General features: G+C 39.2%; 11 protein-coding genes across 11 annotated transcripts; 4 read left to right on the plus strand and 7 right to left on the minus strand.

Annotated features, from left to right (window-relative positions):
• Positions 1–64: 64 nt before the first annotated feature.
• Positions 65–958, minus strand: PCOAH_00055340 (Uncharacterized protein; the record flags this gene model as incomplete). Its single annotated transcript, XM_020062313.1, has 1 exon — positions 65–958. The coding sequence occupies one exon, from the start codon at positions 956–958 to the stop codon at positions 65–67; it is 894 nt and encodes a 297-aa protein (XP_019917644.1).
• Positions 959–1,894: 936 nt separating this feature from the next.
• PCOAH_00055350 (Seryl-tRNA synthetase) lies at positions 1,895–3,343 on the minus strand (the record flags this gene model as incomplete). The annotated part of the gene is made up of 1 exon (XM_020062314.1): positions 1,895–3,343. The coding sequence occupies one exon, from the start codon at positions 3,341–3,343 to the stop codon at positions 1,895–1,897; it is 1,449 nt and encodes a 482-aa protein (XP_019917598.1).
• A 1,576-nt stretch (positions 3,344–4,919) lies between these two features.
• PCOAH_00055360 (Receptor putative) lies at positions 4,920–6,707 on the minus strand (the record flags this gene model as incomplete). Its single annotated transcript, XM_020062315.1, has 1 exon — positions 4,920–6,707. The coding sequence occupies one exon, from the start codon at positions 6,705–6,707 to the stop codon at positions 4,920–4,922; it is 1,788 nt and encodes a 595-aa protein (XP_019917496.1).
• A 1,899-nt stretch (positions 6,708–8,606) lies between these two features.
• PCOAH_00055370 (Uncharacterized protein) lies at positions 8,607–9,970 on the minus strand (the record flags this gene model as incomplete). Its single annotated transcript, XM_020062316.1, has 3 exons — positions 8,607–9,070; positions 9,183–9,740; positions 9,940–9,970. 3 exons carry the CDS (start codon positions 9,968–9,970, stop codon positions 8,607–8,609), a joined length of 1,053 nt encoding a protein of 350 aa, XP_019917629.1.
• A 527-nt stretch (positions 9,971–10,497) lies between these two features.
• Positions 10,498–14,169, plus strand: PCOAH_00055380 (Uncharacterized protein; the record flags this gene model as incomplete). The annotated part of the gene is made up of 1 exon (XM_020062317.1): positions 10,498–14,169. One exon carries the CDS (start codon positions 10,498–10,500, stop codon positions 14,167–14,169), a length of 3,672 nt encoding a protein of 1,223 aa, XP_019917683.1.
• Positions 14,170–14,677: 508 nt separating this feature from the next.
• Positions 14,678–15,133, minus strand: PCOAH_00055390 (Uncharacterized protein; the record flags this gene model as incomplete). The annotated part of the gene is made up of 1 exon (XM_020062318.1): positions 14,678–15,133. One exon carries the CDS (start codon positions 15,131–15,133, stop codon positions 14,678–14,680), a length of 456 nt encoding a protein of 151 aa, XP_019917563.1.
• A 601-nt stretch (positions 15,134–15,734) lies between these two features.
• Positions 15,735–16,264, plus strand: PCOAH_00055400 (Uncharacterized protein; the record flags this gene model as incomplete). The annotated part of the gene is made up of 2 exons (XM_020062319.1): positions 15,735–15,839; positions 16,067–16,264. Coding segments are annotated over 2 exons (303 nt in total), but the record flags the coding sequence as incomplete, so codon positions are not given.
• Positions 16,265–18,032: 1,768 nt separating this feature from the next.
• PCOAH_00055410 (Uncharacterized protein) lies at positions 18,033–19,802 on the plus strand (the record flags this gene model as incomplete). Its single annotated transcript, XM_020062320.1, has 1 exon — positions 18,033–19,802. The coding sequence occupies one exon, from the start codon at positions 18,033–18,035 to the stop codon at positions 19,800–19,802; it is 1,770 nt and encodes a 589-aa protein (XP_019917671.1).
• Positions 19,803–21,151: 1,349 nt separating this feature from the next.
• Positions 21,152–22,293, plus strand: PCOAH_00055420 (10 kDa chaperonin; the record flags this gene model as incomplete). Its single annotated transcript, XM_020062321.1, has 3 exons — positions 21,152–21,343; positions 21,553–21,684; positions 21,818–22,293. 3 exons carry the CDS (start codon positions 21,341–21,343, stop codon positions 21,992–21,994), a joined length of 312 nt encoding a protein of 103 aa, XP_019917780.1.
• A 230-nt stretch (positions 22,294–22,523) lies between these two features.
• Positions 22,524–23,354, minus strand: PCOAH_00055430 (Cyclophilin; the record flags this gene model as incomplete). Its single annotated transcript, XM_020062322.1, has 1 exon — positions 22,524–23,354. The coding sequence occupies one exon, from the start codon at positions 23,352–23,354 to the stop codon at positions 22,524–22,526; it is 831 nt and encodes a 276-aa protein (XP_019917688.1).
• Positions 23,355–24,253: 899 nt separating this feature from the next.
• On the minus strand, positions 24,254–27,094 carry PCOAH_00055440 (Nuclear protein; the record flags this gene model as incomplete). The annotated part of the gene is made up of 2 exons (XM_020062323.1): positions 24,254–24,350; positions 24,573–27,094. 2 exons carry the CDS (start codon positions 27,092–27,094, stop codon positions 24,254–24,256), a joined length of 2,619 nt encoding a protein of 872 aa, XP_019917603.1.
• Positions 27,095–27,392: the final 298 nt, after the last annotated feature.

Raw genomic sequence — 27,392 nt, forward strand, 5'->3', positions numbered from 1 at the left:
GACCAATTTCTTTTCACAGCACACGTTTCCCACCTTCGCGAAAAAGATCCCCCCTTTTTCTTGGCTAGTCATCTACCTGGATGGAAACCTTCCTTCCTCTGTAAATCTGTGCCTCGCTTATTAACAACAAAAACAGATTAAATAAAACGAAGCAAATTAAAAGTTTGCACTGTCGGAACATCCACGCTGGAATTAAGCACTTGTTGTGTAGTAGGTAATAATTCAACAACAGTGACATGTACGATAGCATTAAAAGTAAAATGCTATCTTTAGGAAAATTCTCACATAAGGACGATGTTATTAAACCAAAAAATAATGGAATTATGGAGGAGATCAAACGTAAGCTGTTGTATAAGCCTTTGTACTTTCTCGTCGGAGGTACTCCATACTGAATTAATTGAAGTAATGAATTAAACCCTCCGTGGAACACTAAAATGCATGAACAGCAATAAATTTCGAAGGAATAAATATCTCGTATATAATTTTCCCTTCCCATTTCTGGCAGTATATGAATTAGTAACACTCCACTGGAAAGGGCCAATAAAAAAAGCCATTGACATATTTTGAAACCTTTTGGAACTTTATTCGTTCTCCCTTCCATGGGCAGAAATTCAAAGAGGGATTCATTGTGGCTGTTTTTTATGATTATGTCTGCTACTTTTTTTTCGATAATATTGTTGTTAAAATATATGTCTCTGGGGTCTTCTTCACTTGTCACTACACCCGGGTTTACACTCGGGGGAAAGTTCGGCCTTCCCTTTGTCTTTGTATTCACATGTGGATTCACTTTTTCTCCCCATTTTTCATTCTTGATGTCGCACCGTCCTATCTTACCACCGCTTGCTTTGCCACTGGAGAATTCCCGCCTTAAATTATAACAGCATTTAATTCGCAGCTCCCCCTTTCTGTAACGAGTAATAACAAAATTGGTGCATTCTTTCCGAAATAAATTCATCATTGTGGTGTGGAAAAAAAGAAATCCTTAACACTCTTTAGGTTCAGTTTGCGGGGTGTCACTGTGATGTAGCGTACAAATGGGTACACTCGTACGTATACTCAAAGGTCGCTTTACATGCACAGATCTACATTTTTATCCTGCCTTGGTACCACATTGTTATGATAAGAGGGGGATACTTAACCAACGCTGTTTTTTCCCTTTGAATGGAACAAATTTGAGGTGGTACTCACAGCAGTTAAGGAAAAAAAAAAAATTTGACTTCTTCATATCGTAGCTATTTAAAAGTGGCAAAGGGGAAAGAAACACACACAAGTCATCGATAGGGCGAGAATGAACATGTAAAAAGGGTGAATATTTAAAAAAAAAAAAAAAAAAAAAAAAAAAAACAGAATAAAAAGCAGAATAAAAAGTAGAATAAAAAGCAGAATAAAAAGTAGAATAAAAAGCAGAATAAAAAGCAGAATAAAAAGTAGAATAAAAAGCAGAATAAAAAGTAGAATAAAAAGCAGAATAAAAAGCAGAATAAAAAGGGAGCCCCCTGATGGTCGTCAAATTGCAATATCGCCTGCTAAAGATGCGCAATTATGTAACACGTAAAATTGTTAGCGTGAACGACATATTACATGCCCCCCGTTAGCGTGCACATAATTTGAGTGATCCCAAGATGGGAAAAAAATAATTCGCACATGCGCGTTAAAAAATGGGTTCATAATGACAAAGTATGCTTCGCTCGGCTTTGCGTAGCTATACTTTTTGGGGGTTTCCCCGAGGAAGTGGTAAATATGTTAGAGGGCACTTCAAGCGGGTGTAACACAAATTGCGGGGTCAGCTAGATAGCGAAGTGCTGTTGTGTAGGGGTCTGCCACACGCGGTGTTCCACTAAGCTCAGCTACTGCTGCAAAAAGGATGCGTTAAAATAATACAGCGCCATACCCGCTACAAATTAATGACTGAAGCGTTCATAAATTTCCGCAAGGGCTTCGGAATGATGAGCTGCTTCTTTTCTTTGGGGGAACTTCCCCCTATTTGGTACTGTTCCAGGATGATTGCCAAGACACGTCCTACGGCCAACCCGGACCCATTAATAGTATGGCAGAAAAAGTTACTGTCCTTTTTTTTATATTTTAAATTTAGTTTCCTTGCTTGGAAATCTAAGCAATTGGAGCAGGAAGAAACTTCGATAAATCGCTGCTGACTAGGTAGCCAGGCTTCTAAATCGTAGCAGATGGATGCAGAAAATGGAGTCTCAAAGGAATTTAGAAGAACTACTCTGTAGGGAATTTTCAATTTCTTCAAAATATATTCACTATGTTTAATTAAATCTTTGTAAAACACATGAGAGCTCTTCCTATCGGTAATGTTAACTAATTCTACTTTTTCGAAAATGTGTTCACGTAGCAATCCCTTGGATGCTTTTCCATAGGTAAAGTTTTTCTCTATCCTAAAACATGAAGAATGGCTGACTAATTTAATGGGTAAATTTTCAAAGTCTATGTGGGCATTTCTAAATAGGTTTAATAGGGAAACTTCGCTAGTAGGAATTAGAAAAGCTTCTTCGTTTAAAATTTTATAATTGTTATTAATTTTAAATAAATCGTTTTCAAATTTTGGTAGTTGTCCAGTGTTCGTTAAGGCCGATCTGGCAACTATTACTGGCGCTTTTACATATGTGTAGTGAAATTTATTTACATGTGTATTAATCATGAAGTGAATTAATGCCCTTTCCAATTTGGCAATATTATTTACAAGTACGTTATAGCCAAAGCCAATTTTGTTTGTTATGTTGGCAAAAATGTGTTGATTATTGTCGAATCTTTTTAAAATTTCTTCATGCGGTTCTATGGAGGTGTTATCTTTGTCCATTTGGATGTTTTTTATTTTGTACATTTTGACTATTTTGTTTCCCTTGTTTTTTTTTCCTTCCGGTACTTTGCTCAGTAAAAGGTTGGGGAGTCTACTGAAGTGTTCCTCTATTTTGTACCGCAATTGGTTTATCTTCGTTTCGTTAATGTTAATCTGTTCGTTTATTTGGCTTATTTCTTTTTTCACTCGTTCGACATTGCATTCTTCAAAATGGGTGTCCTTCTGTGGGTAGCGTCCTTCCATTTCCACTTCTCTGGTATCCATGCTGGGTGGTGTCTGCTCTGACATTCCACCCTGGGGTGCCCCTTTAAAAGTGGCATTATCAGCAAGCATTAAATTTCTCACCCGATCGGATAAAACTTTTCTCATATTTCGAAGATTATTTCTTAACATTTCGAGTTTATTTTTTTCCTCTATTAAATCTTTCAACATTTTAACATGATTAATATTTTTATCCATTCCCCTTTTTTCTAAATTTTCAATTACTTTGTTTTCATTTTCTTTTAAAATGTTAAGACTCATGCCACATTCTTTATGTTCGACTTCTCTCCATTTGTCACCACTGCATTTGTTCTTGCACGCTAGGGGGGTACGTTTTTTCACCGCACGTAGGTCCCTCCATTGGGGGTCCCCATGACATGGGTTTATGTAGAACTCGATCCCATGTTTGTTTCGCCTTCCAAGTGCCCAATGAACGCATAGCAGTATGCAAAGTAGGGGGTGGGCTTTCATATGCATGCTACATATTGGGCCCTCTCGTTGCTACTGCGTTGTTTGCCTTTGCGCGTCTGTGCATCTATACGCATAGGCATCTGATCAAAAGTGTCAGCGTGAGAATGCGTGTGTATCTCCCATTGTTGTATTCAACGTTGGCCTATGTGGAGGCATTTTCCCCTTCCCTCTGTGCGCACATCCAGAGCTCGCAAACGGCACGTTCCTGGTCAGCAATACAATATATATGTGAGTACCCCGACGTTGTTACGGGACGGCATACAATGTAGCGAAAATGAGGAAAAATGCTGAAACGCACAGGAATGAAGTGCCAGGAGGGGGAAAATTACGCACGGGTAAGGCGCAGCAGCGGTAACGACAAAGCACGTAACGATACTGCAGAAATGCAGGCGCGTTTATTTATGCCAACTTGGGAAAAAAAACACATGGGAACCTTTCACTTTTGGAGGTGGTCCCCTTTAAAAATTTACACAAGGGGGGTTTAAAAGGGAAGCATTCAATTTGCGAAGCGGTTTGGGGTGCCCATACGATGACGGCACATGCATACACGTAAATGCGTGTGCGTACATTTGCATAATATGTAAAATTATATATGCAAGTAATAAGGCACAGAAAGTTATGGCTAAACCAGGAGGAGGATAAGCAAAAAAAGAAAAAGGAAGCACCCATTCGGTAACAGTAACGGAGAGGCACTTTTTTATATGCAAAAGGGAACGGTGGCAGTTACTCAATTTCTTTTAAAGAAATTAAACACATCGGATGTGCTACATGCATGAATGTTACCTAGATGGGAGCGCATAGTGATGTGCCTTGTCGGCCCATTCTGCACTGACGCACACAGTGTTCAAGTGACACGAGGGAAAAATTTGAATTCGAAATTCATACCCACATGAAGGAGACACATGTGATATAAGTTTTGTAACGCTGTTCTTTTTTTTTTTTTATACTTTTTTTGCCTACGTTTTATATCAAAACAAATTAATAAATTATTTATAAGAGGGGAAAATTATAACGCAAAATGAACTATAAAAAAAAAAAAAAAAATGAAAAAATCAATAGATCTTTTACTTTTGTACGGGTGTTGTGTGCACATGTATGCGACCCTATACAAACAGGGCATGCTGGGAGCGAAAAAATAATGTGACAAATGGGGAATATGCTTGGATAGAAAAAATGTTACGCAGAGCGCATCACTAACAATTGCGCTTTCTCTGTGGTTCGTGGATGCAAACGCCAATTTGGCAAAACATCCATGGTTGTTTTTATTACAATGCTGCATGATATAAGTGGCTTAGGCAGGAGGGAACATGCCAGCACCACGGAACTTTACAAACGGCTAACCGTTGTAGTATCCTAACGGGGGGACCTACGAAATGTCCTCGATTGAGCCCTTGAAGTGTGAAAAGTCCTCCATCTCGTCCATGTCGCCGATCTCCGTAAAGTGCGAAATTCTCTTCAGTCTATCCGAGGGTCGGAACAACATGAACATGGCTGTGATGATGATCAAAAACAAGCAGCTGATAATTCCCTCACTAATGTAGCACTTCAAACTCCATATGGTATTATCCACAAAAAGCATAACAACGATATCTATAACAAAAGAGATGACTGAAAAGATAAGTGAAAAAATTAATACGTTAAAAAACTTCTTAAACATGTTCAACTTTTCGTACTGTTTATCTTCATTTAACTGAATGATAATTTTACTAGCTGAAGTAAATACCCACAAGTAAATGATTGAATAAATAATCGTTACTGGGATAATGCAGAAGAGGAAATAAACTGCGTTCACTTCTGCATCGGTTAAGTGCATATCCAGAAACTGTTTTATAAAGTCAAAAATGATAAAAAAGAAAAAGAGCACTTTTATCTTAATAAACGTTTTCTTGTCCAATGTTGGAATGACTAATCCCCAGCCTAGAGATCCCAGTAAAATTAAAAGATACGAACACACATTCTTCAATATACTTGAACATACTGAAAGGAAAAGCAAATTGCTATTCACTCTTGCGCGTAAGTTGTAAACCAAAAAGTACAGAAAGAGAAAGACATTTTCCATCAGGTAGAGAAATATGCATACCAGTATCCATATCTGAATTTTTATAACGAACTGTTTATTCCTCACTAGTAAATATATCCAAGCAAACAAATAAATGGCATAAATAAGCATACACACAACGTACAAATTTAGCTTTGGTATTTTATCCCCTGGTAGATATCCATACTTATTCAAAATGTGTATATTCCCATGTAGCTCTAATTCATACTTTTTACTATCTGAACAGTTGGATAAAAATAATGCGTACACATCCGTGTCGTCTATGTTGTATATATGTTTGTTTTGAATTATTTTTAAAAACTCCTCATGGTTTACTTCATTCTCTAGAGGAGACATCTCATCGCTGTTCGATATTCTGTCATTCAAAAAATAAACTGGTAATTTTAATGCATACATTTTTGACTCGTCTACGTACCTTTTTAGGTACCCCCTTCCTGGACAGGTGTATGAATCATTTCCATCCATGCCGTTCTCTTCCATGTGGCAACATACGTTCGTATTTTTTGGTAAATAAAATTTATTGAAATCGCTTTCCTTCATTATGACTACTTCTAAAAATAGGTTACCTGTGTTTAGCACGTCGTCATCCTCGTGCTTGTGCATATACTCCTTTTTTTTTCTCAAATAAGGATTATCCTTATACAGGTTGATTTTAAATTTATCCTTTTTGTCTTTCTCATCAGAGTCTTCATCCTCCTCATCACTGCTGTTGTTCGTCTCCGAGGTGGAGTGCTCGTCTGACTTGTTCTCCTCATCCGATTCGTTCTTATCCTGGTCATTCGTTTTGCTTTCCTCTATGTCGAAGCTGAAATATTTCGTGTTCTTATTGTCCGTGGTACTAATTCCTATGTTTTCAAAAATTGCATGCGGCCCCTCCGCTGACATGTCCTTCTTCTCCCCCAGCAAAACGTACGGACTGTCATTTTTCCCAAATATGTACAGACCCTTAAGAACGTATAGAATGTAGTTGGTGCTTATTTTCTGTCCATCCAATTTTATCAATTGGCTGTTCGCTATACTTGCAAACAGGAGAAGAAACACTACGATGAGGAACTCGGTTTTGCATTTAACTTTCTGAGTGGACTTCCATATCATCCTGCTATAGTGTATGTACGACGTGGGGTTGGCTCAGGGGGGGGGTTCTTCGTTTGCTTCAGTATCAGCGCCTTTACGCTAGTACTATGCACGTATACGCGACTGTTTTACGCGTTTACGCGGCTGCTTTGGCCAACCGTACTGTTAAAATTATCTACGATTTGCTGCCTTATGTACATGCATACGAATGTAGTGGGGCGAGCGTAAAAATGGTAATACTGTGCGTGTATCTCAAACAAATGGGGGGGAAAACAAAAAAAGGGGAAACCAATTCAAATGGGGGAACATCAAATGGGAAAATGTCAAATGGTGAGAAATAAAATGGGGAGAAGCCAAATGAGGGGAAGTCAAATGAGGGGAAGTCAAATGGAGTGGAGTCAAATCGAGGCAAATAAAAAACAAAAACGATAAGAAGCGACGCAACGCTGTGTCAGCTTGTAGTTATTACAATTTCCTAAATTTATTTCTTTCCTTTTTAACGAATATTGCATTTATTATCCAAAAATAGGGGGTGGAAAAAAAAAAAAAAAAAAAAAAAAAAAAATCGAGATGAAGGTAGGGTCACAATTTTCAGATTTGTAACTGCAAAGCTTGGTCAAACGCAGAAAAGTTGTTCGAATGTTTACGTGTATTTTCGCATAAGCACTCTTCTTTTGAGAATATGCATAGCGAATGCATATTTTAAATTCCGTCAGTTCGTTACCCTTTCGTGTGTACCCACGTCGCCCAGCATTTTAAGTATTTTCGAGGCAAACGCATTTGCAATACAACACGCGGGTCAGTCGTCTGTGAGTTTCCCAACACATACTTTGCAGGTATGTATTTGCCGTAAGGGTGTATGTCGCGGGTATATTGCATCGAACGTGCAGCATGGATTGCGTTTAATTCACACTCAACGCGTATGCGCGAAAAGGCTTGTTTTCCACCCCCCCTTTCATTACCACGGTGAGGAAGTATTCTCCTGCAAATTTCCTCCAAATGTCCACATCGTAAAATTTGCTCACTTGGCATAGCAAGTTTAATCCATTTCCGCTTCGATTTTTTCAGCCTACAGTTTGCAAAATCGATGTGGCAAATGGATCTACCCACCGAGGCGGCTAAGGCTGCTTGGCGTGTAGCACCTGGTGGCGCATGCGTGAATTGGGCGAAGTGGATAAATGCGCAGTCGCGTGGTGATTACCAGAACAACGGCAAAAAAGGATGATCAAAAAATGGTAAAATAAAATAACCATTTTTTTTCCCCCTATCGTGTTACATATCTTATTGAGCTGTACAAGGCAGCAGGGCGTAAGAAAATTATGTGTTTCTATTTCGATTTATAACCATCAAAGGGGATAAAATTTCCCCTGGAAAACGCGAGCTCATAAGTAGCACACCCAGTAAAGGGGAAACCAGTTAAGGTAACGCCAAAATGGGCATAGCGTAGGAATGGTTCCATCAAATGGGATTCTCGCCGGGAAGGACACACGTTCACCGGTAGCTCCGATGGAGAGCACATCGCATTCGTAATTGTTTGTTACCCGTGTGGGATGAACCAAGCGGTTCCTTTGCATGACCACTCCTGTGACAGTCATATGGACTTTGGTTAATCGTCCGACCACCATTTTTGAAGGGGACAACTTTTACTTTTTTACTACCGCCGTGGAGGCGTGTGAATTAATACCCGAGTATGGAGGGCATCGTTCAAACCATCGAGAATGAAAGAACAAAAGTGTTACATTTAAGTGGCTCACGAAGTGCAAACCATATGCATGTAGTTCATTTATGTGTGAGTGTGCAAAAGTAGTTGCATCTACAAGATGTAGGAGCAGCGATATAACGCAGCTCTTTTTTTCCCCCTTTTTTTTGTTGTTTCCTCCATCAAATGAGCAGTTACCACCAGCTCCAAATCAATCCTTGCTAGGGCAACAAAAACGGGAGGTCATAGTTGGGAATGCCATTGCCTATATACACAGAGGCATAAAAAGGGGTGTTCAAAAGGTGGTAAAAGACATAACCAGGATACAAACAATTCATTATGGAAATTTTACTTAACTGGTTGTTAACCTTTACATTCCACATGCTTGCTGGAATATCTGATTTGATAGAATCGAGAAAATTATTCAAAAAAAAACTATTGTAACTTTTAATTTTATCGTACGTTAAATTTTTAGGGTATCTAAAATGAACCCACGATGTTAATTTTAGTGCTTCTATCATATTAAATCCAGTGAAGTTGGCAAATTTCATTTCTAAGTTATTTGTTATTTTTACAGAATTGTAAGGTACAATAAATGCTTCTTCGTCGATTTTTCTAACAACATAGGATAGTCTCTCAAGCTCCGTGATATCGCTCTGTCTTTCCTTCATTTTATTTTTTTCCACTTTGTTTTTTTTTTTCTTTTTTGGGGGTTCCTCCTTCCATTTCGCTTTCGCTGCTTTGTGCGTCCCCATTTTGGTGTTTCCCCTGGGCGTCGTCACTATTTTGATGCTCACTTTTGGAATTGTCACTATTTTCGCTATTGCTCTGTCCGGTGCTGCTGTGCCCGGCGCTGCTCTCCCCGGTGCTACTTTTTTCGCTCTCACTTAGGGAGGCTTCGCCACTGTCACTTAGGGAAGCTTCACTACTGTCACTTCCGGCGTCTGCATCTTCGATCCCACCGTTGTCACGTGCGTCCTTCCTCCTCTTCGACTTGTGACCCTCAGAATATAAACTGCCAGGCACCCCCGTGAAAAGCGTGAAGGGCGTCTTCTTCTCCACTTTCTCTATCAACTTATCATTCCCCTTTGTCACTTCCCTAAATTCGAAATCATCATTACAGTAGTAAAATTTCTTTTTTGGAAAAAATTTATCTTGATTGAGGTAGTAGACTATGTAATAGTCATTTTGTATGCCTTCTATTTTTCCCCACAAATAAATCTGCTTGTTTATTTTCTCCTCCAAATTGGTCATGCCGTATAGCAACCCCAGTTTTTCCTCATCGTTGAAGCACCTGTTGGATTCGCCTAAATTTTCCAAGTGGAAGTCCAAGTTCTTTAATTCTATCATTTCGGCTGATGGGGAAAAGGTGTGGCGTTTTTGCGTGTATGAGTGTTGTGTGTGCTTCTATCAGGTGCACTCCCACACCTCTGCCTGATACCCTTGTAAGGCTACTCCGTGAATAGCTCGAAATGAGCAACTTGCATTTTCCCCTCTCAGTGTGCGCTTTTCTCTTTTCCTAGAAAGGTGCGATCCCTTTTAGTCAATACCTACCTCCGAATTTACAAGAAAAACAAGTTATCATAAAACAAATTGAGATTTTCCCATACAATAGCCCAGTCATGGACGGGATGTATTTCTCCCTCCTCTGATTTAGAACTCAATGAAGAGATACATAACATGGAAAACTCAATTTAATGAAAATTCCCTACGCGTGATGAGTATATTGTGTGGCGCATCGGGGTTAGACAGTTTGCTCTCAGCAAGACAAAAGAAAAAAAAAAAAAAAAAAAAAAAAAAAATACTCATAAGAATGATACATTTGGGTGGATATCTTCAGATGCACATGCGTAGGAAGTGACTCTCTTACAAACATCTGCAATTTTGTCACTATAAAAAAGAACGTATAGCAGTAGAACCGACGCTTCCTTTTATTTTGCTCCCCTTTTGAGCCATTCCTTTTTCGAAAATATGCAAAACTATGCCAAACATTGGCACATTTCAAACAGAAGGGGGGAACAAAATAGCGCTCGCATATTATCATACATTAGTGAGCGCTGAAGGGAAGGTTTAAGATAGACCTACTTCTCTCCCTGGCGCTGCTCAGACAAAATGCATTATTTTAGGAAAAAAAAAAATGAGCCTGTCAATAAGAGAGAGGCCTTCATAGCAAACAGTAAATACACCAAACAAAATAGAACTCTCAAAAGTGATGACGTATTCAATGGCGTGGACGCATTTGAGAAGCAACCAGACCAGAATGGAAAGAATAAATCCCATATGAATGATACGCAAAAGTTGGAAACGAGCACGAACTCTTTCCTAGATGGGAGTTTCAAAGAAGAGATAGGAATTACCTCCAACAAAGGTGCATTATCGAATCAAAAGCAAAAATTCAATAGCGGTTCCCGTTTTGAAGAAGAAAAAAATTTCGACCATTCCAGCAGTGAATATGGCATGGAGAGCTACAACGAAGACATGGCAAAGGAGTACAGTCAAAAGGGAGACATTCCAAACAGTGAACTAAAACATTTAGCACAAACGAACGAACAGAATAATGTTTCAAACAATAGTGAACCCAGTGACAGTAACGTTTATAATCACGGAGAGGGAACCAACTTTAAGGACTCCTCGTCGTATGATAGTGTAAGGGACAAAATTATTTCAAAAAATGTGGATAGGGATGTGCAACATCTGCGAAACAGCAAAATGGAAGGAGAATTTAAACCATTTGTAGGAAGTCAAAAGTATAGCAAACAGAATTCATCATTACTCAGCAATCAGAGGAAAACAAACGATTCACCAAAAAGTGACAAACCGGTAAATGAAAATATGCCCCCGAATAGAACCTACATTTCGAGTAAATCTTTTAACAACAATGCAGGCACTGGTCAAAGTGGAACTAACCACATCAATGGGGAGCACACCAACCATTTTTATGATAACATGAAGGCAGCAAGCATACACTCTGAGTTAAGTGCAAATAACAGTGTGTCTCTAACCAGTGGGGATAAAAGAAAAATGGAGACAAATCTAAATTCCATCCAAAGGAATAGGACATTGCAGACAAATGCAGGTTCGCAAGATGACATGCACCATGACTCTCCTGACAGGTATGGGGAAAACACGGAGGAGCTCCCACACGGGGAGCAGCTAATTTACGAGGGACAGCATCATCATAACGCCAATTTGATGGAACAAATCGACAGAATTAACAGCAGCGGGAACGACAGAAGTGGTAACTTCTATGAAGGGATAGACCCAAATGATCCGGCTGGAGGTAGTCTAAACTCTCTGCAACTTTCGCAAAGGTATGTTGATACAGGTGAATCTGGTGATGGACAGAATGCACAAAATGCACAAAATGTGAGAACCCGAAATAGGGACAATTTCGATGAAACCTTTTTAAAAAATAATAATTCTTCCGCAAAAAATGGGGAGTTCTATAAAAAGTTAAACAGTAATATGATAGAGGTGGAGGAAAAAATCAATGGGGAGAATTTTAAAGAAAGCGTAGATGCTGAGTTGGGGCAGCTAACGAGGGGTAGTAGGAGCAGTGTTCATTCGAGTAGGTCTTACACACAGCCAATACATGTGCATGAGGAGTTGGGCGGACACCCAAGTGAGCAACTTCCCAAGTACAACACAGCGAGAAATTCTATGCAACCGCAACCCAGCCGTCAATCCACCAGGAAAGACTTATCCAAGTCTATAAATATCAACGACATGTCAGAAAAGAATGTTTCAGCGCGGCAAAGTGTCCAACTAGAAAAGGCATACAGCAGGAACCAATCAAATAGCAGACACGTAGAACCGAGGAGAAGTTATATGCATGTAGGAAACCTACAGATCGAATCGAGGAGCTATTCTATAGCATCCAAAAAAAGTCACACTAACAGATCGAGGGAACATTTTGAGGAACACAAAAATAATATGATTCTATCTGAAAACAGGACTATGAGAATGCCTGAGAGTTTAATAGAATTAAAATTTAACCTGAACGGATCTGTGAGTAGCATGTCAGAATCGACAAATGAAATGAACATGGAAAATGGTTCGCTCAAATGTGAGAGCGGGCAAGAGCATTTAATGAACACCTCGGAAGAATCAGCAGATAGCCACATGCGGGTAGGTAACCAAATGGAATATAGAAGCAGCCTAGCCAAACATAGCAGAAAAATGGAATCAAAAAGACACCATGAAGATGCATCTAATAGCTTGATAGAATCGCAATACGCAGAAGACGAAGACCATTTGATCGACTCACAATTTGGACAACCCTCCAACCATCTAATCGAATCGCAATATGATATGCACAAATGTAATGACAACATGTCAGACACTAATAACAGCTCCATGAGCTTAAATAAGAGTCAACACCAAATGAGCAACGTTATGGGTGACGAACGTGACAATTTTATCAAACCGGGAAAGTACTCACACAAGTCGCAGTACAGCAAGGTCAACTCGGGGATAGTGCACACAGAATCGAGAAGGAGTCTAATCAATTCGACACACAGTCAGATGCAATTACGGAATATTTCTCAGCGTTCAAGTAATAACCTTATGAATCAGAATAAGGTTTACAAAGAATCGAGTGGCACTTTGGCGGAGTCTCGTAACAGCCTGATGAATTCGCAAAGTCGGCAAAATGAGATGTGGAAAAGTTTGACAGAGACGAATGATACGTTTGGAAATTCTAAATATAGTCACAGCGTGTCTGGGTCGAGGCGCAGCCACACGGAAAGCAACAGCAGCATCAACAATGGCAAGCGCGACGAGGACCATTCGAATGCTACCTTGGAAGAGAGACCGCCTCAACCATCCCACTCATTCCAACAAAACAGAAAAGATCTGAACGAAATGAACCACTACTATGATGACAGACGAAGCAAGCCCCATTTGAACAGAAGTGAATATGTCCCGAAGAAGAACATCCCACATGCTTATAAAAAATTCAATACGTGTGTCCGCGATGATGAGCAGAAGGCTGATTTGTTGCAAGCCTTCCAAAAGGGTATTAAAACAAAGTGGGGCGCACAAAATGCACAAGTCCAAGGTGTAAACGAAATGGGGAAATCAAGAAACGCTTTGGAAAATTACGAAAAGAGACAAACAAATGACACCATTCGTGAGTCTGAGAATTACAATTTAAAAAAAGAACAAAGTAGGAATTATTTCTCCAGGGACGACAGCAATGGTAATTTGCCGCAATTGTCCCGAACGTCCAGAACGTCACATGCACCTCTTGTGCATAGTGAAGATGTTGACAAAAAACTGGGCGGTAAAATGCACTACGAAGAATTAGAAAACACTTTTGAGAATTTCGAAAAGGAAGGGCATAAGGATGGTAGCGATCTGGAGTTTTCCTTCGATCAGGAAAATAAAATCTGCAAAGATATGTGCAAGGACTTCTCAGCATCCATTACGAATTCGCAACTTTTAATGAGTGGCTCTCATAATATTATGCACCACTCAGGTATAAATGCTTCCAACCATTTTGATCTTGAGATGTCCAATAAATCAAACAAAACTTCAGACATGGATAAATTCGCCATGGAAAATAATTTCAATATGAACGTCAATTCGAATTATATTAAACGGCTAACCATGAACGATAATTTCGTCAACACAAATTTGCAAATCTCCTACATGGAAAATGAAATTCAAAATAAAATAAAAGACCTTGACAACTTTTTGGGGGAGAATTTTGAGCACAAATGCAATTCTGTCCTCAACAGAATTGAGAAGCTGCTTTCTTCCGACTTTTTCAGCGAGTCGTAGTTTCCTTCGGCTTGCTTTTGCCGTTTGTTTGTTTTTTTGTTTGTCCCTCTATGTATATCTTTCCGCATGTCTGTTTTTACTTTTTTGCGTATTTGTGTATCCCCACGTATATGCCTTCCATCCTACCTGTCTGAGGGGTGCTCACCAATTCGGCCTCCAGTAATACTCCTACCCTCTTGCCATCCCTTTCGCTTGTTTCTTCACCAAAAAAAAGACTCACCCCAAGGGTGTGCTATAATTGACAGTTTTAAAAAATTTCCCCTCTTTTTTGTCCATCCTACTTTTGAAAGAGTCACACTAAAAAAAATGAGGGAACTCCAAAAAATCCCATCAACCTAAGAAGCTCTGCTAATTTGAAATGCTAACACGTTTGGTGGGCTAAATGCCAGCCCTTTCCTGTTCAACCATTCGAACCTTGCAAATTAGGACAGCGGTAAAAGCCGCAAATGTGAGGGGTGCTCATATTATGCACATATATATTAGCCAATCATAGTAGGAATGCGAGTGCCTAAAAATCTGTGACTCTGCAATTATGGGCCCAATCACCAAACATGGTTGGTTCGTGCTTTTCATATTTGTATCCAAATTCTTGGAATGAATCATCTGTCGAGATTATCTCGTTGTGACTTTCCTCCTTAGTTCCATTTATTGCTTCGTCCGTATTGTTCGCTTCGTTTACCCGCCCCTGCTCCTTTCCACTTTTCCTCGAAGAATCGCCCTTATGCGAGTTACCCTCCTGGTGTCCATCTGCATCTTCAGCCGGGTTATTATTCCTTTCTAGGGTTGAGAAATTTTCATAATAAAATGGATATATTGTTTTTGCACATCTGCGTCTTCTAAAATGATGGCAAAGAATTTGTGGAGTCATCACCCCTTGTGTTGTTCCATAATTGTAGTACTTCCTACGGTTTCGGAAAAAAAATTTATTTCCCTTCAAGTAAGTTATGGGGTGTAATTTTGTCATTATAATAGAGTGGGCATATTTAGTTTGAGGGTGGTACTTTTAGTGTGCGTTTTTTTTTTTTTTTATTTCCTTGAACACGCATTTGGGGAGTATTTCCGGTATGCCTTCTGTAATATGCTCCGGAAAGACGGAATTCTAACGCATCTTACACGCGTGTGTGCCCTTTCCTCGCAATGGAAAATGTTAACCTTTGTCTTTTCGCTTGAACACGATTAAGTGGGGTTATTTAAAAAAAAAAAAAATGGCGCTTTAAATGTTCCCTGTTTGTATAGGAGCACATTTTAAATGTCCTCACATGGACCATTAAAAGGTGAAACGTAGTGATGTCGTATACGAGCGCACATGTGGAGGCACCTTTTCCGTCTCTCCGACAGTTTAATTGTGCACAAATGCAAACGCTCAATAGTGCTAGCGGATATAACGCAGCTGGGACGTTTCGCTTTTTAAAATATTATCCACTTAGAAATTTGCTTCTCCCACGTTGTATAAATTGTAGGGCAAAAAAGTGAAGGCGTGGAAGTGTGAAAAAAAAAAAAAAAAAAAAAAAAACACACGATAAGGTACATTCACCGGCTCTGTGCCACACTTATGCATTTTAAAGGAGATACATGCCAACAAAGTAGCTCCCTCCACAGTGTACACTTACATAAAAATGGAAGAGAAGGATCTCAATTTGATTGAAAAGGATAGCCTTGACGTTGAGACGGTACGAATGGATATGCACAACAAGCGGCGCGCGTGCGAATTGAATTAATTCCCTAATAGGGGTGTCCTGCATAGGAATACCTCCTTGCGCGTATCTGTCAACATGCACAATTTCGTTCACCGTATTCGCACGGGAAAAAAAATATACACATAATATGTGCCTACATCGGCGCGCTTACATCAATGCATACATATTTGCACACACATTTGGACTGCTTCTCACACCAGGACAACTTAAAAAGCGAAAACGCCAAGTACATGGAGACACATCCAGAGCTGCGGGACTTGCTGAATGACTTCATATCTTCCGTTTTGTTGCATACACCGGTAAGGATGAACAAAATGGCGACGCGTTGTTCACTTGAATTGCGATTGTGCGAGCGTAAGAAACGGAAAAAAGGACACCAAAGGGATACGCAAAAATGAAAAAAATGAAGTAAATAAAGCCACGTGAAAATTCAAAGCAAATTCGCTGATAGAAACACAAAACGTGGTCTCCAAAAAAAGGATTTATGCGCCACGTTCTTCCAAAAATGTTCGCTAATTATAGAGTTGTTTAAACGCGCGAAAAAAATGCGAAATGGATGAAAATGGGGGAAAATCGCGGGAAAAATAAGGGTAAAAATATGGGGAAAAACAGGCGGAAAAAGTGAAGGGAAAAAATGGCACCGCGCATATGGATACATGCGTCGTCATGTTTTCTTTATTTCCCTGCTAGTGATCCATATTTTTTTTGCTTCCTTTTGGTTCCTTCTTTTTCGAGCTCGCCAATTTCGTGGAAACGTTTTTCCCACTATTTCTGTTTAATAATTTTTTAAACAGATCGCCCGCTACGCAGCAATCGCCATATCATGTGGTGTAATTGCCGCATAATTTCCTGTTCATTTTTTTTATAAAAAATTTCATTGTATGTATGTATATATATGTACACGTTTGACATACCAATTCAGGAAGATATTTTTAAGTACGCGAATGAATATTTTTCTTACTTTAAAAAAAAGTAATCCATTTTATGAAGGCATAAAACAAAGTAAGGAAGAACTTTAAGCGGGCATTTCCTGCATACGTGTATAGCAGTGTTGTCCATTGAAGAGTGCCCCTTTTTGGTAAATTCCCTTTGGGGAAAATTCTCCATAAGTACAATTCACTGCTTGTATGAGTTGTTTGCCCGTGACGTATGCCCTTCCGTTTGCATTCTCGCGTGCAGTTAGCCGAACCTGTGCAAATATCGGCCCGCTGGACACCTCCCCCCCCTTGCAGAGCAAACGAAGTAGCAGAAACATGCGCTGTGATTATGTACCTGCGCAAGTGCTACTAAAGAAAAAAGACGAACCAAAACAGTGCAAAGGAAATGTAAAAATGATTAGGCGTGAAAAGTAGCCCCAGTTTTGTCCCCCCAAAAAAGAAAAAACAGATAATTTTTTTTTTTTTTTTTTTTGTGAACAGAAAATATTTGTTTGAAAAGTCACTTTTATAATGCCATCACAGTAGCGTGTTTGTAAAGGAGGAACCCCCCATTTGGAAACACTATTTATTTGTGCCGATATTCGTTTGATTTATTTGAACTTTAAACATGCACCGTCCGTAGGGGCATGTTATTGTGACAGGCCGGGGTTGATACGAACGTGTGTGTGAAACTTACTCATGTGATCATGCTTTGGGTGTGACATCACACAAACACACTTATGCCCGGTTGTTACTTTTATCAGACCTCCATTGTGTCATTAGCTGTGTTTCCCCGAGGAGCCTCCCCTTTTTTTTCCATTCATTGTCCGTTTGTAGACTCCCAATCCACGTTGTACATACCTACATGGTACATTCTTTTAAAGCGTATCCTGAACTGTTGGTGTGCACATCAGCGGCCCATGCGGCGTGAGCCCCTCCATGCACCCCTACATGAATAAATATGCGTACATATCGAGATAGAAAAAATATTGTGGGCATTTTAAAAATATCCATGTGAATAAAAGTACGAAATTCGGAGGACAACGGGGCCATGTGCAGTGGCTAGGTGTACCAATTAGTGCAGTGTGTTCTATGTGTTCAAGTATAAGCACATTCCTATACATGTGATAGCTTTTTCCGTTGCTCACCTCGCATTGTTACCATTGCATGCGAGTTCATTTGCCGATTGATCTGCTAGTTAAGTTGTCACCACGGATTAGAGACAATTACTGAATACTACGTCGACACAATGGAAGGAGAAAGCAAAGTGAAGGATCATGAGTCTAAAGAAGAACAAACGAGGATTTACAAAATTTTGCTCCTAACCTATGCAAGAAGACTGTCAAAATATCAGGATCAAATAAAAAATATCTATTTTCACCATAACATCATTTCAGCCATAAAGGATGAAACGGGAGATCACTACCTAAACGAGAATGTCACTTCGCAACATCATTTTATCGACACGTTAATTAAATCAAATGAAAACCAGGAATTTTTAAAAAGCATACAGTTGATTGAGAGTAAGGGGGATAAAGGAGAACATAAAGTGAATGGCGATCTCAATGGAGAAGCCCCCAACGGGAATGGAGAAAGTAGCAATAATGGTAGTAATAACAACGCGGAAAGTAACAACGAAGGGATGAATAACGGAGCAAATGGTACCAATCAAACGAATCAGAGGACCCAGTTTAATAACTACATTATGGATATCATGGAAAGGTTTCACTTATTCCTTTTGTTGAAAATATTATTTGTTTTATTTTTATTTGAAGCAAGTTTAAAAATGTACTTCATCGTTACTGGATTGTTTATCCTGTATAATAGAGGGTTCTTCGACCTCCTAATTAGCAACTTCAGTTTTATGTCAAATAACGAATCTATAGAACAGGTTCTAAGGCGCATGAGAGAATCGAGAAATATGAATAATATGCTGGATAACGAACACGCAGCAGAAATGAGTAACTTGAATGAAGGAGCGCACCAAAATAGTCAGCAAGAGGGTGATACTATGGAGGACAATAACAGTAATCACCTAGCATGCGATTTACAATTTATGCAAAATGATCAGGACGCAGAAGAAGAGTTAGACAACGGAGCGGAGGGTCAGGGCGAAGAAAACAACTCCGATAATAAAACGAACAAAGGGGAAGAAGTATCCTCCTCTGCGTTACACCCTATGAATTCCATTAATGATGAGACAGATCCCGTTCATGCTATATGGAATGAGGGAGATCCTGCAGATGCGGAGGATAACGAATTTGTAAGTGACCTGTATGACGAATTTAATTACCAACTTAATGATGATAATTCGAAAGAGACACATCAAAGTGGGCATAATACCAGTGCAACATGTGGAGAAAAAAGTAAAAAAAGAAGTTTATTTTTTTTTAAAAAAAAAAAGATCGATCAGAAGACACACGGAACTGAATTAAACGTAAAAAATAATTCCCTTGAGGAATTCAACTCGTCCGTAAATTTAAATGAAAAAGGGGATAGCAGCTATTTGGACGATGTTACGGATGACTTCCTCCGTGAAATGGGTACCACAAATAATGGCGACGCGGAGAATCTCCTATGCGCTGGTGTGAGAAGACGAAAAAATATTACCAGCGGTGATCAGAAGAGCGGCAACAATGATGATCTTAATGGGGACAGTAGCAATGCGCGTAATGACAGCGCAAGCAACACGCGCAATAACAACAAGATGTATTTCCATGACAGCTCCACCACATTTAACAATTTATTAAACAACAGTATGAGCGAATTTGTAAACTCCGATTGTGACGATTCGGAGAATAACATAGACAGTGGGCAATCCTACTGCAGCAATTCTTCCGCATTGAAGAAGAAGAAAAATCCTCCTCAGAGCACGCCAGAGGAGGGGGATAATAACACCAGCATGAACGCGAGACGGAAGCCAACGAAGTTTGAGAAATATATTTACCAATCGGTTGTCATGTTTTTCATGACGCTGCTGCCCTGGTGGGTGCCAGATGTTGCCTACCTGGAGGATTGAAAAGTAGCTGCAGCGGGGAAAAAGCGTGTAAAATTTGAGTAAAGAAAGGGAAAATTCGGATAATGCGTGGCGGGAGGGGATTACAAAAGGTCTCTTTTCCGCCCGCAGGGCCGTCATGTGACAAGTGGATGCATATGTGTATATATGTGTGTGCTCGCGCGAAGGTAATAAGCAGAAGTTATTACATTTGTTCATACAAATTTCGATAAAACTACAAGTGTTAAATTAAGTCCACCATTTTTTTTTTTTTTTTTTTTGTGTGCGCACGTAATTTTACTCATAATATGTAAATTATTTTTAGAAAAAAAGGACAAATCAGGTATTTTTTTTTCTATGCATATTTTACATTTTATGTTGTGCCTTTCTTATTTTTTATGTTTTTCTTTTTTTTAAATTAAAATTTTACGTAACTCCAACATTTCAGTTACCAAGTGAATGTTGTTTAAGAGCAAAAACGATTAAGTAAATATTAACCGTTTTTATGTAAATGATGAACCAGGTTTTGGCACTTGCGGGATGTATTTTTGTGGTTATTTTCTGGTGTGTATCACTAGTAGATGTAAAGGGCAACAAAATGGAACGAAGTAGTCCTCTCCATCTTTTTAAGAATGTGCCTACATGAAGTGCGGTATGTACACATACGGCATGCACAATATTTCACCCCACAGGGAAAACGTGATATGCTGTGAAAATAATCTGACAGGGGGTTCCTTTGCGCAACCCATACAGTTGCATGAGGAAAAAGGTGTAATTTATGGGAGAAAATTAGCACCTAAGTCGGAAAAAAAAACTTTGTGCATACATACTATGTGAGCAAACTACAAATTGGTAAACGGGGGGCAAGATAAAAAAAAATGAAAGAGGCAGAAGAATTTTTCTTCACAGAGCTTCCGCGTTGTATACCTGCTGCTTAACGTTTTTTTTTTAGGTGCTCTACAATTTTAACAGAAACAGTCAGCTATATCTATGTCCCTAAACAGGTTCGTGCGTGGCTCCGATGGGAACATGTGCGCATAATATATACATTCATTTGAATATACATTTATGTGCGTATTTAGAGGCCATATCGAAAGGTATTTTTCAGCCCCTCCTAGAGTAAAAAAAATAAATACATAAAAATTGTCATCTGAGGGATGCATATATAATATTTTACTATTCAAGGTGCGAACAAAAGTACAAAAAGAAGAATCAAAAATTTTTATATACCTTCAAATTTACACAATACATGTTGTGCGTATAGAAAAGTACCCTGAAGAAGCGACAAAAATGTTTAAATAATATCCTTAAAGTAACGTACATATATTGCTCTATATTTTTTTCTTATCAACCAAAAAGGAAGCACTTACTCACATTTATAAGAATAAACGTATGTGAACCATTTATAAGTAAACGGGAGCTGAGGCAAAGCAAACATAAACTTATTTCTTTAAAACGCCATTTGTTAATTACCTGGAAGGAATTAAAAGCATATTATATACCAAACAATTCGCAACACATATTTTTTCATACTTTGTGCATATTCTACACAGGAGTTAAAAATGGTAATTTCGCAACAAGGACGATATAACATGCACAGTTGTGTATGCGCAAAGAAGCGTGCTCATTTCTGTTGTATATACATATCAAAAATGTATATATTACCCATTTTTTGTTAACAAAAAGAGTTCTCGAAATGTGCAACGTACACGTGTATGCCCAGTTTGTCCCGTGCAAGGAATTTATACATATAGTAAAATAAACCCCTTTGCAGAGTTCCACGGTAGCTAAGAAGTTTATTCCCCTGATGGACAGAATCTTGATAAGTAAAATCGTTCCCAAGACTACAACGAAATCGGGCCTCTTTTTGCCTGAAAGTGCAACGGAACCATCCTACACGGGCAAGGTATTCCACCCCGCACAAAGTTGTGCAAACTGAAACGTAGTGCGCTATATTTTTTTCATTTTTCCCGTTCATGTGTACCTCTGTTTGAATTTTTCATTTAACCCGTTCATGTGCCTCATGCCGCTTTTTACAGGTTTTGGCCGTTGGTCCAGGAAGGATAACGAGCAATGGAAGCAAAGTCCCCCCCAGTGTGAAGGAAGGCGATGTGGTTGTTTTGCCTGAATATGGCGGTTCTTCCTTAAAAATCGATGGGGAAGAATTTTTTGTCTACAGGGATGATGACATAGTTGGCATTATCAAAGACCAGTAGGAACAAGTTGCATGAGCAACGCATTACAGCGGCGCCTACTTGTAATGGGCCCGTTTCTGCAACGGCCGGAAGTGTGCATATTACTTATTTACGTAACAATTTTGAATATCCCCATTTAGCATTTTTAACGTTGATTGTGTTTGTGGATAACTGCATTTTTTTCTTTCAAACTATTCGTTTTGTTCGTAAATATTGTTATAATGGGAACATGCACAATTGCTAAAATGTGGAAAGTTAATCATACGTACTTTTTTCCGAAGTGGGCTAGCCAAGAGTTGGCTCAGACATAGCATAAAAAAAAAAAAAAAAAAAAAAATTAGCAAAAATTGTAAAAAAATAGCTAGCTAAAAATATACAAAAAAAATTCCCACTTGGATACAAAAAAAAAGTTTCAAATTTTTGCCCCATATTGCAAAGGAGCTACAAAATGGGTTATCATAAATAAGGTTAATTCCGCATTCGGAAGGGCATACACTGAGAATGAGAATCGCCCCCCCCTTTGGAAGGAATAACTACTGCGCTAGGGAGCTCATTTTTGTTTTTCCGATTTGCCAATTTCTTCCATTAAGGACTGTCTCTGCTGTTCAGACAAATTTTCAAACTCCTTTTTGGAAATAATATTTTTGTTGCCCTTGTCTGACATGTGCATCATGTTGAAAAAAGGAGGGCCATCCTGTTCCAAGCTTCTGTACAAACCGCAGTTAATAATTTTTACGTTATACATGGGATTTCCTAACTTGGTTCCCACATTTTCAATCATCCGAATTATATCCATCCCTTTCAAAACAGTGCCAATAACTACATTGTGCTTGTGTAATATTGGCATTGGGGAAAAGGTTATAATAAACTGGGAGGAGTTGCTATGAGGGCCTTCATTAAACAACGCCACGTCACCATCTTGTACAAATTCCATGTCGAAATTTTCATCAGGGAATTTCTTGCCATAAATACTTAGGCCTTCCTTATCGTTTAACACATTCCCTCCTACTAGCCCAATTCCTGGGTAAATTTTATGAATGAAGGTATTTCTATACCCAATATATTTGTCTTTAACTTTGTACCCCTCTGCAAGTTGAATAAAATTTTCAACTGATAGAGGTACTTGCTCAGAGTATAACCCTATCAAGACTCTTCCTACATATTTATTTTCTATAGCTATGTCAAAAAACACATAATCTTTTATCGATTTGTTGTAGTACACCTGTTTTTCTCTTGCTTTCCTTCTTTCATTGTAATTCCAGAGGGGTGGAAAGAGAACTGAAAAACCGATTGCGAATTTCCACGACGTGTTCAGATTATCCCACCACTGGAAACACCTCTTCCCTATTATTTTCGTTGCCGTGAAGCCTTTGTTAAGCATGTTCGAAAGGGAGAAATTGCCACAAGCTGAGGACGGCCTACTTCTGAAGCATGTCCCGTTTGGATTATTTTTATTGTGATGTGCCGTGGACGCTGAGCAGCATGGGGGGTATGTCAACTAGAATGACGGCCTAAACACGCAAGGGAAAATCGTGTATGATTCTAATTATAACATTCACCCTGTGGAGGGTTCTAAACTTTTTCCTCATCTGTTCTTTGACCTTGCATGTATGAAGTGCTTCCCATTCCAGCCGAAGTTTTCGTTTGTCGTTAAAGAGGTGTATCGCAACCTTAGCATTACTTCACGTACGTTAATGTGAAGCATTTTTTTTTTTTTTTGTTCCCGTTCTTTTAGCGAACGAATACGTGATGGAGGCGCTTTACATAGAGAATAACAAGTGGGGTGAAAAAAAAAAGTAAAACAATAGCAATAGCAACTGCTATAGCAGTAACCGTTGCGGTGGCGGAATTGTGCGGGGAAAAAATTGCAGCGGTAAGGAAGAATTACTTGGATAACACTGTTGAATCAAAAATTTAACAAAGCTGTGAACGACATGTGGAAATGTCGACGGGTTAAAATTTCATAATTTGTGACATGATCAAATTGGTGGCTAGAATCTCACACGAAAAAAAAAAAAAAAAAAAAAGAGAGGAAAAACAGAACGGAACAACGGAAGGGGTGAAGTGTAAAAGGGATAATATCATTGTGCAAGTTTTGCTGTCCCGACTTGGTCATCCGAAGTTTGCTACCCCCAATTGCACAACCCCACGAAGGTGGGCACATAACACTCGTGCACACAAAGATGGGCCAAACATCGCATACCCCATCAGTGGGCTAAATCCTAAAGAGCAGTACCGGCAGGGCTAACACAAAAAAGGTTTACACGAAGCGCACGGATGCTACTTGAATTTCCGGATGCATCTTTTTCCATGTACCTTCAGTCTGTAGACGCATGTGTAAGGTGCACCATAGTTTTCCGTGAACTCGAAAATTATTCTGCAAAAGAGGGGGAGGAAAAAAATATTGTATAAATGGAAAATCATGTCAGTGTGTGCCCAGCTGGTAACAGCATCGATCGGACGGGGCGCGCTGCCGTGTCAGTAGATGCGTTAGGGGGTTAAGTTCTTTTTCGGAATGTGGGCAATTATGCGTGTGCGCTTTGGTTATCTGTTCGTCTGATGTCTCTCCCTTTGGCACTTTCCCGCTCGCCCGCCTTACCGCTTCATCGGGAAACAGTGCTTCGTTGGGTAGGTGGAAATCCGTTTCTTGCGATCGAAGTAGAAATCGCCGAGGTGCAGGAGGCCCGGGTTTTTGTTTCCCTTGAGCCACTTGTCCAGAATTTCCCTGGGCTGCAAATTCCCATAAACGGAGTGAAGGCAAGAGTACAGGGAGCTGTTTTTAAAGTCATCATAGTTAATATCCTGTGATTCAAAGTGCTCAGGCCAATTTGAATCCACGACACCGTAAACTGAAAAATACTTAGGAGTCGCATTAGAATTGTTACTAATATTTTCATGCACATGCTGTATAGAAATGGATGAGACGTCAATAGTGGCTGGCAGGTGAATTGTTATTTTTCCTTTACTTCCATTGAAGGAGAAACAATCGCCTGGGAAATTTGAAGGCTTTAAAATGATAGACGGATCTTTTCCCATCGGTTTGATCATTCCGTATATTTCTTCCGATGGTAGGTAGGAAGCAATTTGATTTAGAAACTTCTCGATGAAGTCATTTCGATTGAGAGGCGAACTTGTCATTTTGTAAACGATTCTGGCTCCTAAAGATTCTAAAGCCCAATCGATTTCGTTATAATCTAAGATGAATTCGTTGTACAGTTCGTCTACTTTTTTTTGTAGCATATCTAGGGAGTCATAATTGACTTTGGCACTTTTAACTGGATAGTCACTGTCAATTTTTATTTGCTTCTGATCTACCATGGTGTGCAGAGACTTACTCAAATCGTCTTTTATAATTTTCGTTTGTGCTTTTACTTGACTGCTAATCGTCTTTAACAGCTCGGATTGCATTTTCTCTTGCTTCAAGGTTATGGTTTTGTATTTTTCTTCATTATATATCACCTTCGATTCGGTGATTTCATTTATGATGTCCTTTTTGTACATTTCTAGGTAGTATTTAATTTTGTTTTCCACATTTTTTAATATTTTATGTTCAAATGAGGGGAAGACATCATCTAAAAAGTTGGTCGATTTTTTTGCACTCTCTTTTAGTAGATCTAGTTCTTTCTGTATATCCTGCATGAGGCCTGCATGTTCTTCGTTCCACGTGGTGATGCGCTGCTCGATTTGTCTTTCGTGTGTCGATCCCTGTTGTTTCGATCCTCCCTGTGATGCGCTATCCAACTGGAAGGAGTCATGAGGAATCGACCCATGAACAGCGAGCTTAGATTCAATCCACTGGATTTTCTTTTGTAGCTCGCTGATGGTGTTGAGGAGGCCCCTTTTCTCATTCTCCACCCGATCAGACACGTCCTTCTTAATATCCATTTGACTTTTGTTCATTTTTTTTTCCACATCATTGATGAGGGAATTCTTTTTATGAATATCCTTCTTAATTGTGTCGACCGTTTTAACGTAATCCTTAAGTTTGTTTTGAAAAGACTGGTAATTTTCCTGCAATATTTTTTTAAAATTTTCCACCTCTCTCTTGGAATGAATTTTAAAGTAGTCAATATCCTTCGTATTAAGGATCAGTTTCTTTTCCAGCTCTTTTAATTTATTTTCCATGTTAACATTTAATTCGTATAATGCATGATTCTCCTTTTTGTTAATCAAAATGGTGTTCATATTTTCACTCATATTTTGGTTCATACTCGTTTTGAATTCTTCTAGCAGTTGGTACAGTCTTAACATGTCACTCCGATTGTTCTCTTCATTTCCCAATTTTATGTAATTCATAAATTTATTTATATCATCATAATTATTTTTCGTTGTGTGTAAATTAAAATTATTTTTTTCTCCTGTTGAGTTGCTGAACAGGGTGATCACTCCCGAAATGCAGGTAATCAACACAGACAGAATAATCATCAAAATGGCTATGTAGGTCATTCCTTTTTTATCATTTATGGTATCATTTATTAGGACACTTAAATTATGTGTTACGATATCAAGGATGGATTTATTTTTTGAGCTTTCTAATTTTACGTCGTATTCTGGGTCGTCGTTTTTTTCGACTTCATTCCACATTGCTGCTCTGCTGGTTAGGAAATTCGAACCGTTTGCTTTGTTCTTCCTTTTATTAGAAACACTATTGGAATAGGTGCTGCTATTTGCGTTCCCATTGGGGTCACTCTCGTCTAGGCGTATATCACTGATGGTAAATAACTTGACTATCGACTTTCTCATTTTGCTTAATTGGGACTCCCTTTTTCTGTACGGGTTTACCTTCCCGTAGTGCATATTTTTCTTCTGGAAGTCTTCATAGCTGTGTAGCACATGTATTAGCGTGTTTCGCTCGTCATTGTCGACTGTGCTGTTGTTATCGTCTGAGCGATCTGTGGCCTGGAAGCCGGCGTCCGAGATTTCACTCTCCACAACGAAACCTTTGTTACTCGGTGGGTTCAATCCATGCAGGGTATTCTGTGTGTTGGCGTTATTTGCGCTATTATTGCTGTTCGCTACACTGGCGGCATTCTGGGAAATGTGGCTATTTTTGGAGAGTTTACTTCCTCTGCCACCCCTCCCCCTGGGGTTGCCGCTGGTGTTGCTCACGCCTGCGGACATGATGTTGGTTCTCCTTCCGTTCTCGCACTACCTGTATGCATATGCTGATTTGACGATGGGTCTGCGAACACAAAAGTATACCTAACCAGCGGGGCACGAGTGGATAGCCCACTTTGTGTGTGCATCTATATGTAACATAAAAATTGGTATCCCATTTGGTTAAAATTTGCCCTCATATGGTTCGATACTCTGTTGGTATGTGCACAAAATGGGGGAGGTATTTTATCTGAACAAAAAAAAAAAAAAAAAAAATTGCAAAAGAGATGGGCCAAAAAAAGATGTATTTCGTTAAATAACT

This window comes from Plasmodium coatneyi, chromosome 14 (genome assembly GCF_001680005.1).
Source record: "Plasmodium coatneyi strain Hackeri chromosome 14, complete sequence".
In the NCBI taxonomy this organism is placed as follows: domain Eukaryota; phylum Apicomplexa; class Aconoidasida; order Haemosporida; family Plasmodiidae; genus Plasmodium; species Plasmodium coatneyi.